Source organism: Salvelinus namaycush, chromosome 26, assembly GCF_016432855.1.
Source record: "Salvelinus namaycush isolate Seneca chromosome 26, SaNama_1.0, whole genome shotgun sequence".
In the NCBI taxonomy this organism is placed as follows: Eukaryota; Metazoa; Chordata; class Actinopteri; order Salmoniformes; family Salmonidae; genus Salvelinus; species Salvelinus namaycush.
This window is the reverse complement of record NC_052332.1, coordinates 31,079,045-31,096,528: the sequence shown is the minus strand read 5'-3', so window position 1 is coordinate 31,096,528 and position 17,484 is coordinate 31,079,045. Positions and strand designations below refer to the sequence as shown.

General features: G+C 42.9%; 1 protein-coding gene across 1 annotated transcript; it reads right to left on the bottom strand.

Moving 5' to 3' along the window:
* Positions 1–1,626: 1,626 nt before the first annotated feature.
* On the bottom strand, positions 1,627–13,486 carry LOC120021755 (voltage-gated potassium channel subunit beta-3-like). Its single transcript, XM_038965600.1, has 14 exons — positions 13,224–13,486; positions 6,114–6,157; positions 5,471–5,508; positions 4,827–4,906; positions 4,645–4,689; positions 4,230–4,274; positions 4,095–4,138; positions 3,851–3,937; positions 3,556–3,641; positions 3,310–3,430; positions 3,131–3,225; positions 2,841–2,961; positions 1,963–2,051; positions 1,627–1,716 (listed from the first exon to the last, which is right to left on the bottom strand). The coding sequence occupies exons 1-14, from the start codon at positions 13,484–13,486 to the stop codon at positions 1,627–1,629; spliced, it is 1,248 nt and encodes a 415-aa protein (XP_038821528.1).
* Between the last annotated feature and the right edge of the window lie 3,998 nt (positions 13,487–17,484).

The following is a 17,484-nucleotide window of genomic DNA, read 5'->3' as shown; positions in this document are numbered from 1 at the left end:
ACATTCCCCGACGTTGATGACTTTTTACAAATCCAATCAGTTTTCCACGTTGATTCAACATCATCACATTGATTGTTTGGGAAATTACAACGTTGATTCAACCAGTTTTTGCCCAGTGGGACTTGACTTCACTCTGCTACCAATCTCTCTGTCTGACTCAGTCCCAGTGAGACTGAACACAGACAACATTATGGGGTGAACATTGCAGTTTTAGGACACCGGAATTCTTGATGTAAAGGTTATGATTTGCATGTTATCTGGCCTCATTTAAATGTTTTTGTTGCTAAAACAAAGCATCATAAACACATTAAAAGACTGCTAGTTTACCACAGTGGGTTCTACCCTGTGTCTCAGGCTGAGTGGGAATGATCTACTGTGCCTCTCATTACGGGGTCTACACTCCAGTCTTTAATGAAGGAGTAAAGAGGTTCTTCCAAACAAGCAGGGAAAGCCTTGGTTTTAATTGTCATTGACGCAGAAATGGTTTGATATGGAGGACAATACACATCACATGGACACAGACCATGTCAGCGGGCTGCAAACAGTAAATAAAGCGAAGCTCCACGATGTGCCTGCCAGTGCAGAGCCTGGATCAGCCCATCCCACCTGCTAGTGCAAAAATACTGCTTACAGGGGCACTGCAAATCTGCACAAATAACTAAAGCCATGCCACATTTACACCCTGCTTGGGCTGGTCTCTCTTAAAGGGACATGCGCACAGTTTACACACAGAGAAGATACAAAGGAAGAAACTGCTGTTAAAGGACATAGAGTGACAGGCCAGTCACATACGGCGATGACGAGACGATGCTAACCTTTGGCTTTCTGCTGGGTACTAGGCATTCTACGGACTCAGAGGCAGCTGCAGAGAAAGAGTGTCCTATGATAGCGCTGGTCACACATTCAGTGAGAGAGCTGAGCCTCATGTTGCTTCATGGCATCAAAGAGTTCTCCTCTCATTGATAACACCGTCATGTTTGATAAAGTAGAGTGCAGCGCCTCCTTCATTCAACCACCATCTCTCTCCATCTCCAACTTTGCCCTCATTGGTCTCTCTGGAAGACAGAAACCTAATGCTCCATGCTTTGGCCTCTGTTTGTGGACATGATCAGTCAGTGAGGGATCTGTAATATATATGATCTAATTAAGCAATAAGGCACAGAGGGGGTGTGGTATATGGCCAATATACCATTGCTATGGGCTGTTCTTATGCACGACGCAACACGGATTGCCTGGACACAGCTCTTAGCCGTGGTATATTGGCCATATACCCCAAACCCCCGAGGTGCCTTATTGCTATTATAAACTGGTTAGCAACATAATTAGAGCAGTAAAAATAAACGTTTTGTCATACCTATGGTATACGGTCTGATATACCACGGCTTTCAGACAATCAGCATTCAGGGTTCGAACCACCCAGTTTATAATCTTTGTTTTTGCACGTTAAAATATTTCCTTTTTTCGTACATGGTACAATGCAATGCGCAAAATGGATATGCGCAAATTCTTGAAGCAAAATGTTGCTGAGGACATGCAAGTTGTTGATTATACTGGATGGTGAAAGAGCGATGTTCCTTGGCTTTTCTTCATCTTTCTCTGATTGTCTTTGGCTCCATCTTTTCCTCTTCATGCTCGCGACTCTTTCTTAGAGTGGGGCTTGTTTCCCAAGAGTGAGTCAATCTCAGCCACGGTCTGAGGAGTCATCTGTGAAATAAGCTGCAGGCGTAACATGTCAGTTTAGGACGAGGACATAATGGTCTGGTGTTTGTTCTATAATGGAATTTTAAGTGACATTAATAAGAATGCCTGAAAATAGTTTCTTTTTTTAATCATAAAAATATATTAATGTATATATGCAGGTATGCTTATATCACGACAATGTCATTAGTTTGATGAGCTCTGATTGAGTGTGCATTGCAGTGTAACATCAAGATGGTGTGATGTTGAGGGGAGGGTGGTTACCCTAAGGGCACCCAGGTTTTCCACCAGCTGGTCAGTGTTGGAGACACCCATCAGCACTGAGCTCACTCCCTCACTGCGCAGACACCAGGCTGAGAGGACAGAAAAGAGGGAGAGAACACAGAGAGGGCTTAGAGATGGAGGCTGTGTTGATGTGGCAGATTGACACTTCCTTTTAATTTAGTTTTTTAATTCTAAACAGTATGTTAGGCTACGTTTATCCAAATTCTGATATTTTTTCCAATAATTGGTCTTTTGACCAATTACATCAGATCTTTTCACATCAGATCTTTTTCAGAGCTGATCTGATTGGTCAAAAGACCATTAAGTGAAAAATATATCAGAATTCAAATCAAATCAAATTTTATTTGTCACATACACATGGTTAGCAGATGTTAATGTGAGTGTAGCGAAATGCTTGTGCTTCTAGTTCTGACAATGCAGTAATAACCAACGAGTAATCTAACCTAACAATTCCACAACTACTACCTTATACACACAAGTGTAAAGGGATAAAGAATATGTACATAAAGATATATGAATGAGTGATGGTACAGAACGGCATAGGCAAGATGCAGTAGATGGTATCGAGTACAGTATATACATATGAGATGAGTAATGTAGGGTATGTAAACATAAAAGTACATAGTTTAAAGTGGCTAGTGATACATGTATTACATAAAGATGGCAAGATGCAGTAGATGATATAGAGTACAGAGATATAGAGTGCAGTAGATGATATTCGGATGCCTGTTCAAACGCAGCCTCTGAGTGTCAGACAGTCATAAGATAACAAAGATGGACAAAACAATTAACACACATACACACACTCACAGAGTCACATACACATACACACACGCATACACAAACACACACCATACCGATGGCTAGCTGTGCGGCGGTGCAGCCCAGTCTATCGGCCATTAGGTGGAGCTCTTTAATCTTGGCCAGCTGCTTGCGTCCCTCCTCACTGTTGACACGCTCCTTCAGCCACTGGTAACCCTGCATCAATATTAGACGGAACAAACACGGAAATATTTAATGGTGTCATGCACGGTTGTAGGCCTAATAGACACACAGTCGGGTAGCACCTACAGAACTCCAATTAAATAGAAAACACAGGGGAATATCCACTAATTAAAAACATGTTTATTTTGTCTGGAGAACTCACTTTCATATTAGCCCTGGAGATGTCAGGTACACCCTCACTGTACTTCCCTGTAATCAGTCCACATGCAAGGGGAGACCAGGTCATTGCCCCTACACCTAGACAAGAGAGGGAGAGACAAAGATCCTGTTGAGAGGACATTCGGTGCTGTTCGCTGGGCTGTGTGAGTGTGGATGACTGACCTATCTTGTGGTAGAGTTCAGGGAGCTGCACCTCCACCTTGTCCCTCTGGAAGTAGTGATACTCAGCCTGCTCACATACAGGTGGGATCAGGTTGAACTGACGCGCCACTGAGTACGCCTCCTGGTGGCAGGGAAACAGAATAACACCATCACCACAGAGAACTCATGGCCTTACGTCGTTGACTGACAAGAGCAGGTGTTGACTGGAATGTATTAGATAACAGGGAGAGATAACAGGGGACTCACCATGATCTCCATGGCACTCCAGCGAGAGGTGCCCCAGTACATTGCCATGCCCTGATTTATTACAAAGGTCATGGCCCGGACAATCTCTGCAAATAACATGAACCAACTTGTTACACGCTGGTAATAAACATACTGTAACAAAGATATTACATGCTTAGAATGTAAACATTAAGACACTTTTTAACGAGTGCATTCAGTAATAAATGCTACAAAGGGTTGTGAGCAGAGCAGAAGACACATTTCCGTTGTAACAGATGGACAATACAGTCGAAATACTGGTGTGACTATGACTGACCTTCCATAGGGCTGTTGACGTCATTCCGGTTGGCAAAGACAATGTCCACATAATCTAACTGGAGTCTGGACAGGGATCCTCTCAAACCTGCAATGTAATGGGCATCATCATCATCATCATTCACATCATCATCATCTTCATCAGTATGGTCATCATCATTCACATCATCATCTTCATCATTATCGTAATCATCTTCATAATCATTATCGCCACTGTATCCTATTATAAGTCAATTTGACTCTACCTTCAATGATGTGCTTTCTGGAGAGTCCCCTTTCTGTCTCTGCCCTGAGTGATAGCAACAATACAGAGTCACTTTGTCAGAACAATGAAGAAATTATGACTGTTATATCTGACATATTTTTCCCAGGATACTTACTGCCCTCCCCAATAGATCTTGGTTGTCACAACATAACTAGAACGCCTGCCAAAGAAATAGGAGGAGAGGTTAGAGGGGACAAGGAAATAGACTATCTTTTCATCACATAGTAATTTGAGAAACTAAAAGACTGACAGACAGAGAAACTAAAAGCATTTGAAAAAGTGCCAACAGAACCAGCAATAATAAAATAAGTATGAAAATAAACAATCTATTTATTCAAACAATCTATCATATTTTAAAAAACAATTTTTCTGTGAACTTTGCTTTTCACATTTATTAAGAACAGACAGACCGTCTGTTCTTAATAAATGTGAAAAGCAAAGTTCACAGAAAAATATTTATGATGTAATATAGTTAGATAGACAGCTATTCATATCCACATGAGTCACATTAGAAATATGAGTAATATCACCTCCATCTTTTCTTCTTGACGATGTTCCCTAGGGTGATTTCAGCCCTGTGGAGAGAAGATGTGATGGAATAAAAATCAGTGGGGAGACAGAAAGAGATGGAGTGATAGACAGAGGCAGGAAGTGTATACAGACAAAGAGAAGGAATAGAAGAGAGCAGTGAAAGGAGGTGTGAAAAGCTGACCTGCCGGAGGCATACACCTCTGCTGTGTCAAAGAGGTTCACCCCGGCTTCATAGGCAATGGTCATCAGGTTCTCAGCCATCTGAGGGGACAGAGAGACAGACACTGAGAGAGAGAAGCTGAGGGAGAGACAGTGGACAGAGAGAGACTGAGAGAGAAAGAGAGAGAGACTGGGACTGAGAGAGGGACAGAGCGAGAGAGAGAAAGAGAGAGACAGAGAGAGACAGACATAGACACTAACATTGTGATAGAGAGACTGAGAGGTCAAAAAGGTGCAGCCTCAGAATGGGGTCACCCTTTCCTGCAGTCAATGACCAAAAACGCTCTCTTTGGCCTCATGGGTGGAATGTTATTAGTATTTTTTATAATTACATAATTCATAAAGATTATTAGAAAAAACCGAAGTCAAACAGTTTTGTTATATTTCAGTAATGTATATAAAGTGTAATATTGGGATGCAAACTCAAAATATCTAACATGGTACAGGTGTCTTCTTTTTGTTAAGCCCATAACCATGTGTGTGAGATGTACACATTTGTTCCCAAGTAGATTTGTTTAAGACTACCAAGAAACACTCTGTGTGACCCTGGTTTAGCACACTGCAGTAATTAAACAGGGTGTCCCAAAACATTGTTACATAACTCACCTCGTCAGATATCTGTGATCCAAATGTCACCCAGGTGCCTACGGTCAGACAGACAGAGAGACAGACAGACAGGCAGACAGACAGTTCTGTTACATTGCTGAGGGAGTCTCTATTGCCAATTGTTATCAGTTCTGTTACATTGCTGAGGGAGTCTCTATTGCCAATTGTTATCAGTTCTGTTACATTGCTGAGGGAGTCTCTATTGCCAATTGTTATCAGTTCTGTTACATTGCTGAGGGAGTCTCTATTGCCAATTGTTATCAGTTCTGTTACATTGCTCAGGGAGTCTCTAATGCATATTGTTATCAGTTCTGTTCCATTGCTCAGGGAGTCTCTATTGCCAATTGTTATCAGTTCTGTTACATTGCTGAGGGAGTCTCTATTGCCAATTGTTATCAGTTCTGTTACATTGCTCAGGGAGTCTCTAATGCATATTGTTATCAGTTCTGTTCCATTGCTCAGGGAGTCTCTATTGCCAATTGTTATCAGTTCTGTTACATTGCTGAGGGAGTCTCTATTGCCAATTGTTATCAGTTCTGTTACATTGCTCAGGGAGTCTCTAATGCATATTGTTATCAGTTCTGTTACATTGCTCAGGGAGTCTCTAATGCATATTTTTCTGGTCCATTTATTTTGTACCCACCCAGCCCTAAGCAGGACACACGCAGACCAGACTTCCCCAGGTTCCTGAGAAAGACAGGGGTCAGGGAAGAGAAAACAAGGCAACAGTAAACATGTCGTCCCCCACAAATTATGCAGCCTCCCCCCATGGGCCAATTGAGATATCGCGTGTGTAATCAGTGTAACTTTGTAAATGCCCGATCTCTATGGCAAGACGCATCATTCACCATCAAGTTTCATCAAAATCATCCCCGTGCTTTCTGAGATATCGCGTGTGACTAACGTAGGAACGAACGGAGACAGATCCACAGTTCCCTACCCGATGACAATAAGAGTTATGAACACTTTCTTAGGGACATGACAAAGATGTACAGTATACCATTACCCCAAAATCTACCTACGTTTGCACTTCTTGTGCTTTCTAGCATAGTACGCACAGTCACAGAATGAGGTTCCTAAATAACTAGGATCAACGCCTACACCTCTCAACTAAATTTTACAACACAATCTGCAGATACGCATTCTGAATAACACTGCTTTATCAATCTGGATAAGTGAGTGTATTTCTGGCAGTGATTATCGCCTGAGTGCCCAGACGGCCACTGTTGAACAGATGACCTCTACCCTTCTCACATCAACAGTTCAGTGTAATATAGTGTACTTGGCTATAATAATAGGGCACTGGGTGGTTTAACCCCTACACCGGATAAAGCTGTACAGTATATACTCGTATATCCATAATAACATATTCTCCTTTCCACATGGGTTGATTGAAATTGTTTATATGGTTGGAGAGTCCAGTGCTTGGCATGCCACATCTGATTACCAGAAAGCTGACTGTTGAAGGGAAGGATAGAACTGGAATCAGAGAGCTGCAGTGAGCCCTGGTCATGCAAGCATGTGCCACTGAAATTCTGCGGGCTTCATCCCTGCCCTCCTCCTCCTCCTACTCCCCTCCTTCGCTGGCGCTCTCCTCCATTCTAATTAGCCGAGGAGCCAGCTGGGAAGGCAGCAGAATTGCAGCAGAACTCATTGCTGCTCGCTGTCTTTTCATCTCCAGCGCCTCGCCTCTCTACCTCTCTGCCTGTCTGCCTCTCTACCTGTCTACATCCCTGTCTGTCTACCTGTCTGCCTGCCTGTTTACCTGCCTCTCTATCTGACTGTCTGTCTACCTGTCTGTCTACCTGCCTGTCTCCCTGCCTGGCTATCTGCCTGTCTTTCTGTTTGCCTGTCAAACGGTCTGTCTATCTGCCTGCCTGCCTGTCTACCTGCCTGTCTACCAATCTGCCTGTCTATCTATCTGCCTGCCTGTCTATCTGCCAGCCCGCCTGCCTGTCTGTCTGTCTGCCTGTATACCTGTCTACCTCCATGCCTGTCTGCCTGTCTGTACACCTGTCTATCTGCCTGCCTGTCTGTCTGTCTGCGTCCGCTACAAATAGCTCTATGGAAAGAGACAGACTGTCAGAGCGTTTAGATCGAGGCAGACGAGAGCTGCTTTATTTTCCCTGCTCTATTGTTATTTGCCTGGCCAGCTATTTTTAGAATTGTGCTTTTGTGTGCCCTTGTGTGTGTATGTACATAGGCATGTTGTGTGTTTGTGTGCCTGTCACATGTACTCTCAAGAAATGTGTAATTGATCCAATGTAGATGTATCTGCAAGGAGAGAGGATGGAGTACTTTTTTTGTAAATTACATTAGTCATTCTTTTCCCCCAAAAAAATCCAGCCTCTGGGCAACAGTCTAGCTCTCACTTTCAACACTGTCAGGGATTCAAATCACAACATACTGACCACAACAACACAGATATATTACAATTTAGCTGATATCTACAAAAAATCTCAAGCCTTTCCTGAAAGCGTATCTTTCCTGAAAGCTTATGTTTTCACAGCTCCCCTATGGGAGCTATATACTGTGTATATATATATATATATATATATATATATATATATATATATATATATATATATACTGTATAGCTTATGTACCTACACTCTTAGAAAAAATAGTTATTTCGCTGTCCTCATAGGAGAACCATTTTGTGTTCCAGGTTGAACCCTTTTGGGTTCCATGTACAGTAGAATCCTCTGTGGAAAGGGTTCTAAATGGAACCCAAAAGGGTTCTTCAAAGGGTTCTCCTACGGGGACAGCCGAATAACCCTTTTAGGTTATAGATAGCACCTTTTTTTCTAAGAGTGTAGCTCAATATGCTTGCTTAAATATATCCTCAAATTTCTTTGGAGAACACAAACTGAGGCTGAAGCCTTTAGCGTATATCATGCATCAATGTCACTTTGAGAGTTGAAATCAAGTTAATATCTGGCCCTGAGACAGTCAGAGAGACAAACACACAAACAGAGGGGCATGTATGAATTAGAGCTGCCACTGCTAGATATGCAAAACACACTTATTATTAATATTCATATACATTGTTCATATTCAGATTATTAACATTCTTCTTCTTCTTCTTCTTCTTCTTATTTTGGGTTCTGGGTGATGGAGTGTCACTGTCATTGTCAGTATGTGTGACAACTGCCCCCCCTCCTCCCTCTGCAGTGTTGTGATCCACAAAGCTGCTGTCTGTCAGTCTGTGGGGGACTATAGGGACACACACATGCGAGCACACACACACACATACACACTAACAGAAAGAAAAAAGCATAAGGACAAACGAAACATACACAAATAAACATACAGTACACACATAAACGCACATAGCCTACAGTACATATTGCAGTACAAACTACAGTATATAGCCTACAGTACATACTACAGTATATACCCTACAGTACATACTACAGCACATACTACAGTATACACTACAGTACATACTACATTATATAGCCTACAGTACATACAACAGTATATAGCCTATAGTACATACTACAGTTTATACTACAGTATATGAGCATAAAAACATGCGTACATGTGAGCTGGTCTGTGAGCTGGTCTGTGTGTTGGTCTGTGAGCTGGTCTGTGTGTTGGTCTGTGAGCTGGTCTGTGAGCTGGTCTCTGAGCTGGTCTGTGTGTTGGTCTGTGAGCTGGTCTGTGAGCTGGTGTTTGAGCTGGTCTGTGTGTTGGTCTGTGTGTTGGTCTGTGAGCTGGTCTCTAAGCTGGTCTGTGTGTTGGTCTGTGAGCTGGTCTGTGAGCTGGTCTGTGTGTTGGTCTGTGAGCTGGTCTGTGAGCTGGTCTGTGTGCTGGTCTGTGTGCTGGTCTGTGAGCTGGTCTGAGCTGGTCTGTGAGCTGGTCTGTGAGCTGGTCTGTGTGTTGGTCTGTGAGCTGGACTGTGAGCTGGTCTGTGAGCTGGTCTGTGTGTTGGTCTGTGAGCTGGTCTGTGAGCTGGTCTGTGTGTTGGTCTGTGAGCTGTTCTGTGTGTTGGTCTGTGAGCTGGACTGTGAGCTGGTCTCCACACAACCTTCTCCTAACAACCCTACCCTGACCTTGTTCTTCTGGCATTCTTCCATCAGCGTCTCTTCTAATCTTGGGCCCGTTTTCCTGAAAGCATCTTAATGCTTAGCACTTCTTAGAACCTTTGTTGGAGCATTGTTAACTCTCCGAGCTGATTCCCAAAACCATCATTATTAACATTGCTCTTGAAAACATTCAGAAGCCTGCCTCAGACCACTCGTAGAACAGCAAAGTGCTTCGTTAGATGCATTTTTGCTCTCCCGCGTCACTTTATACACAGAAGATCTCCGCTAAATATAGAATCATATGGTTTATCTGTCTCTCTGTGACCACCAATAATTTCAGAACAAAGTTGCCATTGTCTTTGCAATTGATACAAACAAGCCACATATAAAAAGACGGTTCAAATGAAAACCGAGATGACCGCATGCAAATATAAATAGTCTACAGTAAGCTATAGGCCCATTTCATTCATATTGAAATAAATGTAATGTTCAATAAATTCTATTTTGCTACTTGTGGGCTACCGTCTGTAATTTGTCTCAATATATTTCATGATGTGTAGCCTAACATGCGCAATGACGTGCCAAATCTGGGATTTAGTGCATTTTTATTGGGTAAGAATTTATTAGAAAAAGGTGCCTCAATTGTTGAAGCCATATGTGGTAACATCTCTTGCTGATCCGTCTTCAGTATTGTGAAATAATTCTAATGTCAAGGTAAGATTTAAATTGAGAAAGCTGATCCGAGAACAGCGTTGTCTTTCTTTTGATCCTATCAGTATCGACACATGCTCCAACGACACATGCTCCAACGACACATGCTCCAGAAAAAAAGGAGTTATCTAAAACCTAAAAGGGTTCTTCGGATGTCCCGATAAGGAGAACCCTTTGCAGAACTCTTTTTGGTTCCAGGTAGAACCCTTTTGGGTTCCATGTAGAACTCAACACTTTCCACAGAGGGTTCTACCTGGAATCAAAAACGGTTCTCCTATGGTGACAGCCGAAGAACCATTTTGCTCCAACTCACACCAAGACTCAGAGAACTGGAACATACAACAAGACAGGGGAGTTGCATCTCAAACTGGATAGGCAGAGTATGCAAATATACATGTACACACTGCATTGCTTAAACATCACCCAAAGGAGTGGTTTAACACATGAAGATGTGTCGCATGCACACACACACACACACACACACACTCGCACATATTACAAACAAGCCTTTATGTTCATACATACTAATGCATGCATACTCTCATACAACATCTACACCTACTGACGTTCTATATGAAAACTAATATAAAACACACACACACTTATACAAAGACACACACATACACACAACAGATTCTCCAGACTACCGTGCAGAGAATGCTGCAATGCACCGCAAGTTTTGACTGAGAAGAGGAGAGGAAGGGAGTGTAACAGGGAAAAAGAGAGAGGGGTAGAATGGTGGAGCGAGATTACAGGGAGAGAGAACATTTAGAGAATTAGAAAGGAGACAGGAGTGAGAGAGACAACATTAGACAGACAGACAGACAGACAGACAGACAGACAGACAGACAGACAGACAGACAGACAGACAGACAGACAGACAGACAGACAGACAGACAGATAGATAGATAGATAGATAGATAGATAGATAGATAGATAGATAGATAGATAGATAGATAGATAGATGTTTCACACATGTACAAGTGTGTATTATATGCATGTTTCACACATGTACAAGTGTGTATTATATGCATGTTTGAAATAGATTATTAAAAATAAATAAACATTTCCACCCGTGTATAATATACACACTTGTACATGTGTTTTTCTCCTCTATTTTGCAACCTGCCAGAGGAGTCCCTCTCAGCTCTGATGAATGCTCTGGCTAATGAGTTAGAATATGCAGTTAAGGAACAATTAGAGAAAAGGGAGGCGGAGGGAGGTTGAGTTCCCCAACCTCCACCTCCCCTCCCCTTTCTCAGCTGTTTCCCTCAGAGTGGATGAAGACATGCAGAAGGAGAAGACTCACACAGTCAACACAGGGGGGCTCACTACAATCAGTATCATCACTGTCTGCTGTTCTCCTTACGAGAAGTGAAATGAGCATGTCTTATAGTAGATACGTGTGTGAGGTAAAGTCACTTTATGATGGTGGGGATAGTGATAGTGATGCTGATTAAGCTTGTTTTAGGAGAGAAGGCCTAGTCTTCGCTGGCCATTTTAGTTAGTGTGGGAAAAGGACTTAATTTTCTATGATCATATTCAAACTGATTCTCATGCATAACATTTTGGTGTAACATGTGTCCAAAATGTTTGGGTCAAAAGAATGTTTCAGATGAATAATAATAATATATATTTATATAAAGTGCTCTCTGATAATCATCCTTGCACATGGGGCTTAGTGACCCTGTTCCCTGGTGGTGGCAGCAGGGTGAATTGTGAGATGAGTGCTCCAGTAGAGGCAGACTAATAAGTCTTCTGCTTTTGGAAATAACACAAACTGTGGGCACTAGGCACCACAGGGGTGTTACCGCTGGCAACTGGAGCGGCTGTCCCTATTCCATCGCCTTATTGGCTGCAACCTCATAAAAACAACAAAAAAACTATGACAGAACCATTTACATTTTAGCAGACGCTCTTATCCAGAGCGACTTACAGGAGCAATTAGGGTTAAGTGCCTTGTTCAAGGGCACATTGACAGATTTTTCACCTAGTCAGCTCAGGGATTCAAACCAGCGACCTTTTGATTATCGGCCCAACGCTCTTAACCGCTAGGCTACCTGTCACCCCTTCAGGGGTATTATTCCCCATCCAATTAAATCAATATATGCATCAATGAAATAAACCACTATGTCCTGGCATCCCATTTCCTCCTGAGCCTCATTCCCTATTTAAACTGCCTCTTAAATGAAAACATAATTGAGTGAAGAGAATGGTGTCAGGATTGAGCTAAGGGGCATTTTCCTTTACCCATCCAGAATATAGAATGCCTTCCTACATCATCTGGTATAGGCAGCTTTCAATCTGATAAAGACTGTTCAATTCTATTACATTCCATCTGATTCTGGAATGAATAAAAGGGATTAGAGATGTCTGTCTGCTGTATTTCAATATCACAATATGTGCAATAGAAACAGACCATTATTGTTTTTATCTGGTGATGCTAATTCTATCAAAGGAGCACATAGTACGTACTGTACTTCCCACTATGACGTTCACAGCTGGATGAATTCAACGTTTATAAATGCTCGAGAATCCATCTAAATATGACGAGGCTGTTGTGATTTTCACCGTAGCTTACACATACATGCAAGAACAGACATGAGAGACACAAACACCAAAACTCCCAGCCCCATAAATGATGTCATCCTAATGCAGCTGTTCACCGTCCACGACAACTCAGGTGTTAACTGAAATACAATGAAGTTACCCCTGGCAGCCGGTGCTGTCTGAGAGGCCCTTCATGGTAAGTGGAAGTGCTCTGGGGTAACCTGAGCTGACGTCATGTTCCAGGGAGAGAGAGGGCAGTGTCTGAGTCCTTCATCATAATCATCCATCGTTTAAGTAGAGGTTCATGATTCTTCATTACTCTTCAGGCACAACATTAAAAAAACACTAATTGAATCAGATACCCTCCCAACCTGTTTGTGCTAGCTCTGTTGGCATGCCCTTTGACTCTCCACCCCAAATAATCAGCACTCCTCTCCGTATCCCTCTCTCCCCCTGCTCACCTGTATTTCATACTGCTGTGGCGCCCTATTGCCTCCTTCATGTGGGCATGGCCCTGGGGGACCGGGCGGGACCCTGACTGCTCCCTGGACTTGGCTGAGCCCTGGGTGTTGTAGTTGCCATTACCCCCTTGGCTGCTCCCTCCACCACCTCCTCCACCTCCCCCACTGCCTCCCCCAGGGGGTGGCGCAGTGCGAAGGCCACAAAGCCGGTCCTCACTGCGGCTCTTCAGGTTGTGCTCCGTGCAGGCAAAAGAGACCTGCATGGTGACCACTGCCTAGTCTCTGGTAAACTAAACTGGCCCCTGGAGAGGTTCTTTGGGATGCGGCTTAGGGTCAGACCCCAAAATACTAATGTCTGCTAAATTGATGCTACAAATTAAAGTTGCTTTGGTAGAGTGTAGATGTGATAGAGCTAAGATGTACCTGTCCAGACAAATGCCCAAACAGGGAAGGTTTGTCTTATCTGTCCAGAGCCACAGGCGCAGGCAAGAATCCAGGCCCAACCTGGCACACGCAGAGCCAGCGTCTGGTCTGTCTCGGTCTCTTCTCTCCTGTCTGGTCCTGTTGCAGCCCAGGCGGAGCTCCTCAGAGTTCGCTTAGTCTCAAGAGGTTTCTAGTGAGAACATTGGTTCCTCCCATCATCATCAGCGGGGAGCTATCTTGCAGAGACATCCGGAAAGATCGTGGTGGCGAGGAAGACGCTTGCTATATGTTTTTGATACAGCTTGATTGATAGGCAGGGTGGTAAAGCATTAATCAGCTTGCTTGTCTCCTCTTCAGCTACAAACGTAGGTTAGTCTATCAGTGTCGAGCCCAGCTTGAGCCCCGGAGTGCGCCGCAACAACCACACTGTAGATGAGCTTCAGACATTTTTTCGCACATTCCCATAAATGCATATGCTAACAGAATTAAACACGCGCTAAAACACCAGTCTTCTAATGCAGACATCCAGTGTATTTCCCCTGTCTGGCACAGTGCCCAACCTCATGCAACATCGATCTGAGGCAAAAGACAGCATCAGCAGCGCCAAATCGTGTGGTCATTTTATCCACTTTGATGAATATTGTCAATAGCATAACTGCTATAATAATCTATTTCGGATGTCAGTCAGGCTATACATTTCCCTAATCAAAAAGGATCCTGGCACGCAGTAACCATTTCACAGCATAATTGGCATGATCGGCAAAAATGTGATGATTTAATCAAATGCATAAATCGATGCCACAGTTACCCTGTGTCCCATCTGTTTCATTTGAGATGTTGGTGATGGTGGCAATTCTCTTCAGAAGTATCATTCCAATCCCTGGTTGTCCTTGCAGCGGGTCCCAACGTGTTAATCACGAAACATTCAAAGTCGATGATTGTGAAAGGCGCCCCCCCTCTCTCTCACACTCTGTACACATTAAACAAAACGGGTGCTTTCTAACACAGAAAATAACAATATATTCTGCGTGAATCTAATAGCACAATGCCAACGTGGTCTAAAGCATTTCATATTATTCTGTAAGCAAATCCGAGACACTCGAAGTGTGACATGTTACGTTTTGTATGGTATGTGTTAATTTGTGGACGTCATCATCCGTTACGAATTGCAATTTGTATGATATGTTACGAATTCCAATTTATTGTGGCAATTTTTTTACCTTTATTTAATTCGGCAGTTAAGAACAAATTCTTATTTACAATGACGGCCTACACTGGCCAAACCCTAACCAGGACGACGCTGGACCAATTGTGCGCAACTCTATGGGACTCCTGATCACTGCCGGTTGTGATACAGCCCGGGATCGAACCAGGGTATTTAGTGACGCCTCTAGCACTGCAATACAGTGCCTTAGACCGCTGCACCACTAGTTAGCTAGCTCTAGGGGTTAGGGTTAAATTTAGGAGTTAGGTTAAAGGGTTAAGGTTAGGGTTAGGGAAGGGTTAGCTAAAAGGGTCAATGTTAGGGGAAGGGTTAGCTAACATGCTAAGTAGTTGCAAAGTTGCTAATTAGCTCAAATGCTAAGTTGTTCTTGATGAGATCCGAACATACAATCTTCGGGTTGCTAGAAGTTCGCGTTTTACGCATACCCAACCACCTTCCTTTCATGTTTGCCTTAAGTAGCCTTCTATCTTATGTAACCATACCAAACATAACATATTATAATAACTTCAGTGGCCCGGATTTACATGTACTATGTTACGTCTAGTCTATGAGACCAGTCTGACAATTCACAAATAAAGAATCTCATTCTTCCCTTTCACTGGTGCACAGGCTGTATTGGGTCCTATGTGTAGCTGGTGTAGAGAGTCAGATGCAGGACAGCAGATATGAGTAATCAACGTACTTTTACTCAAAATGTCAAATATACAAAGTAACAAATACACGCACACCATGACAGACCGAAAATACAATAAACAATCACTCACAAAAAAACATGGGGGAACAGAGGGTTAAATAATGAAACAGTAATTGTGGGATTTAAATCAGGTGTGTAAAACAAAGACAAAACAAATGGAAAATGAAAAGTGGATCGGCGATGGCTATTAGGCCGGTGACGTCGACCGCCGAACGCCGCCCGAACAAGGAGAGGGACCGACTTCGGCGGAAGTCGTGACACAGGCATACACATCGATAAACCGGGACTGCACTGCCAGCCTTAAATTCAATACATTGTATACACGCAGACGCATGTCTGTTAAAAGCAACCTCACTTTTTTCAATAAACCCTAATGACCACTCCCTTTTCAATAAATACTCAAGCATATGGATGATGATTCCCCCTCCCCATATTTTTCATTCCATCTCTCTGTCTCTGTCTCTGTCACCCTCTCTCTCTCCCTGTATTGAAAAACAGGCATACAGTTGAGCAATCGCTTGATTAACTCCACAGTCTGTGAGGTAGTGTTAGTATTATGCAGCCTAGTACTGTTGGCAGTTCAGAGTGAATGGTGGGGACAGGGATACATGTGGATAGGAGACAATGGTTGAGACAGCTCTTATTCAATTGGCTTTTGAGGGAACCATGTCATAAGTCATCAGGCAGTCTACAGTATTGGTGCCAGATGGTTGGCTAGTGTACTGAGGGAGACCAAAACAAATCAATGATCCTAAAAGCAAAACTAAGCATTGATCTTTTTGTTGGGAATCTGAGTGCCCCACAAACTCATCCAACTAGGATTACATACACAGACTATATTAATAAATGTCTATGTCAAAATGATACATTACAGTTACCTGTTTACCTGTAACATTTACTAACATTTACCTTTTGATTAAATAAAATGTGTCATCATAATACCCCATGTAAAACGGACATTAATATACAGTAGATAAGATCATTTCAGCTGTGTGAAATACAAATACACTTGCTTTTTCATTGGCGTGCAGAGTTTCTGATGTATGTATTTGCTATTTCAGCACCAGTGATGATGTGAGGGTTAAAGACCCAATGCAGACATGTTTATATCAATATCAAATCCCTTACTGTAAAAGATTTCCATTAAAATTGGCAAAATAGATTTTTAGCACAAAAGAAAGTGGGTAGGGGAAAACTGAAAACTACACTGAACAAAAAATATAAACACAACATTGGTCCCGTGTTTCATGAGCTGAAAGCATTAGTCCCATCTTTCATGAGCTGAAATAAAAGATCCCAGAAATGTTTAATATGCACAAAAAGCTTATTTCTCTCAAATTTTGTGCACAATTTTTTTTACATCCCTGTTAGTGAACATTTCTCCTTTGACAGGTGTTGCATATCAAGAAGCTGATTAAGCAGCATGATCATTACACAGGTGCACCTTGTGCTGGGGACAATAAAAGGCCACTCCAAAATGTGAAGTTTTGTCACACATCACAATACCACAGATGTCTCAAGTGATTTTTTTTTTTTACCCATTTTTCTCCCCGATTTCGTGATATTCAATTGGTAGTTACAGTCTGGTCCCATCGCTGCAACTCCCATACTCGGGAGAGGCAACCCAGCCAAGCTGCACTGCTTCTTGACACAATGCTCGCTTAACCCGGAAGCCAGCTGCACCAATGTGTCGGAGGAAACACAGTACACCTGGCGACCGTGTCAGTGTGCATTGCGCCCGGACCACCAGAGGAGTCGTTAGAGCGCGATGGAACAAGGACAACCCAGCTGGCCAAACGCTCCCCTAACCCGAATGGCCAATTGTACGCCGCCGAATGGGTCTCCCAGTCGCGGCCGTTTGTGACACAGCCTGGTATCAAACCAGGATCTGTAGTGACGCAGCTAGCACTGCGATGCAG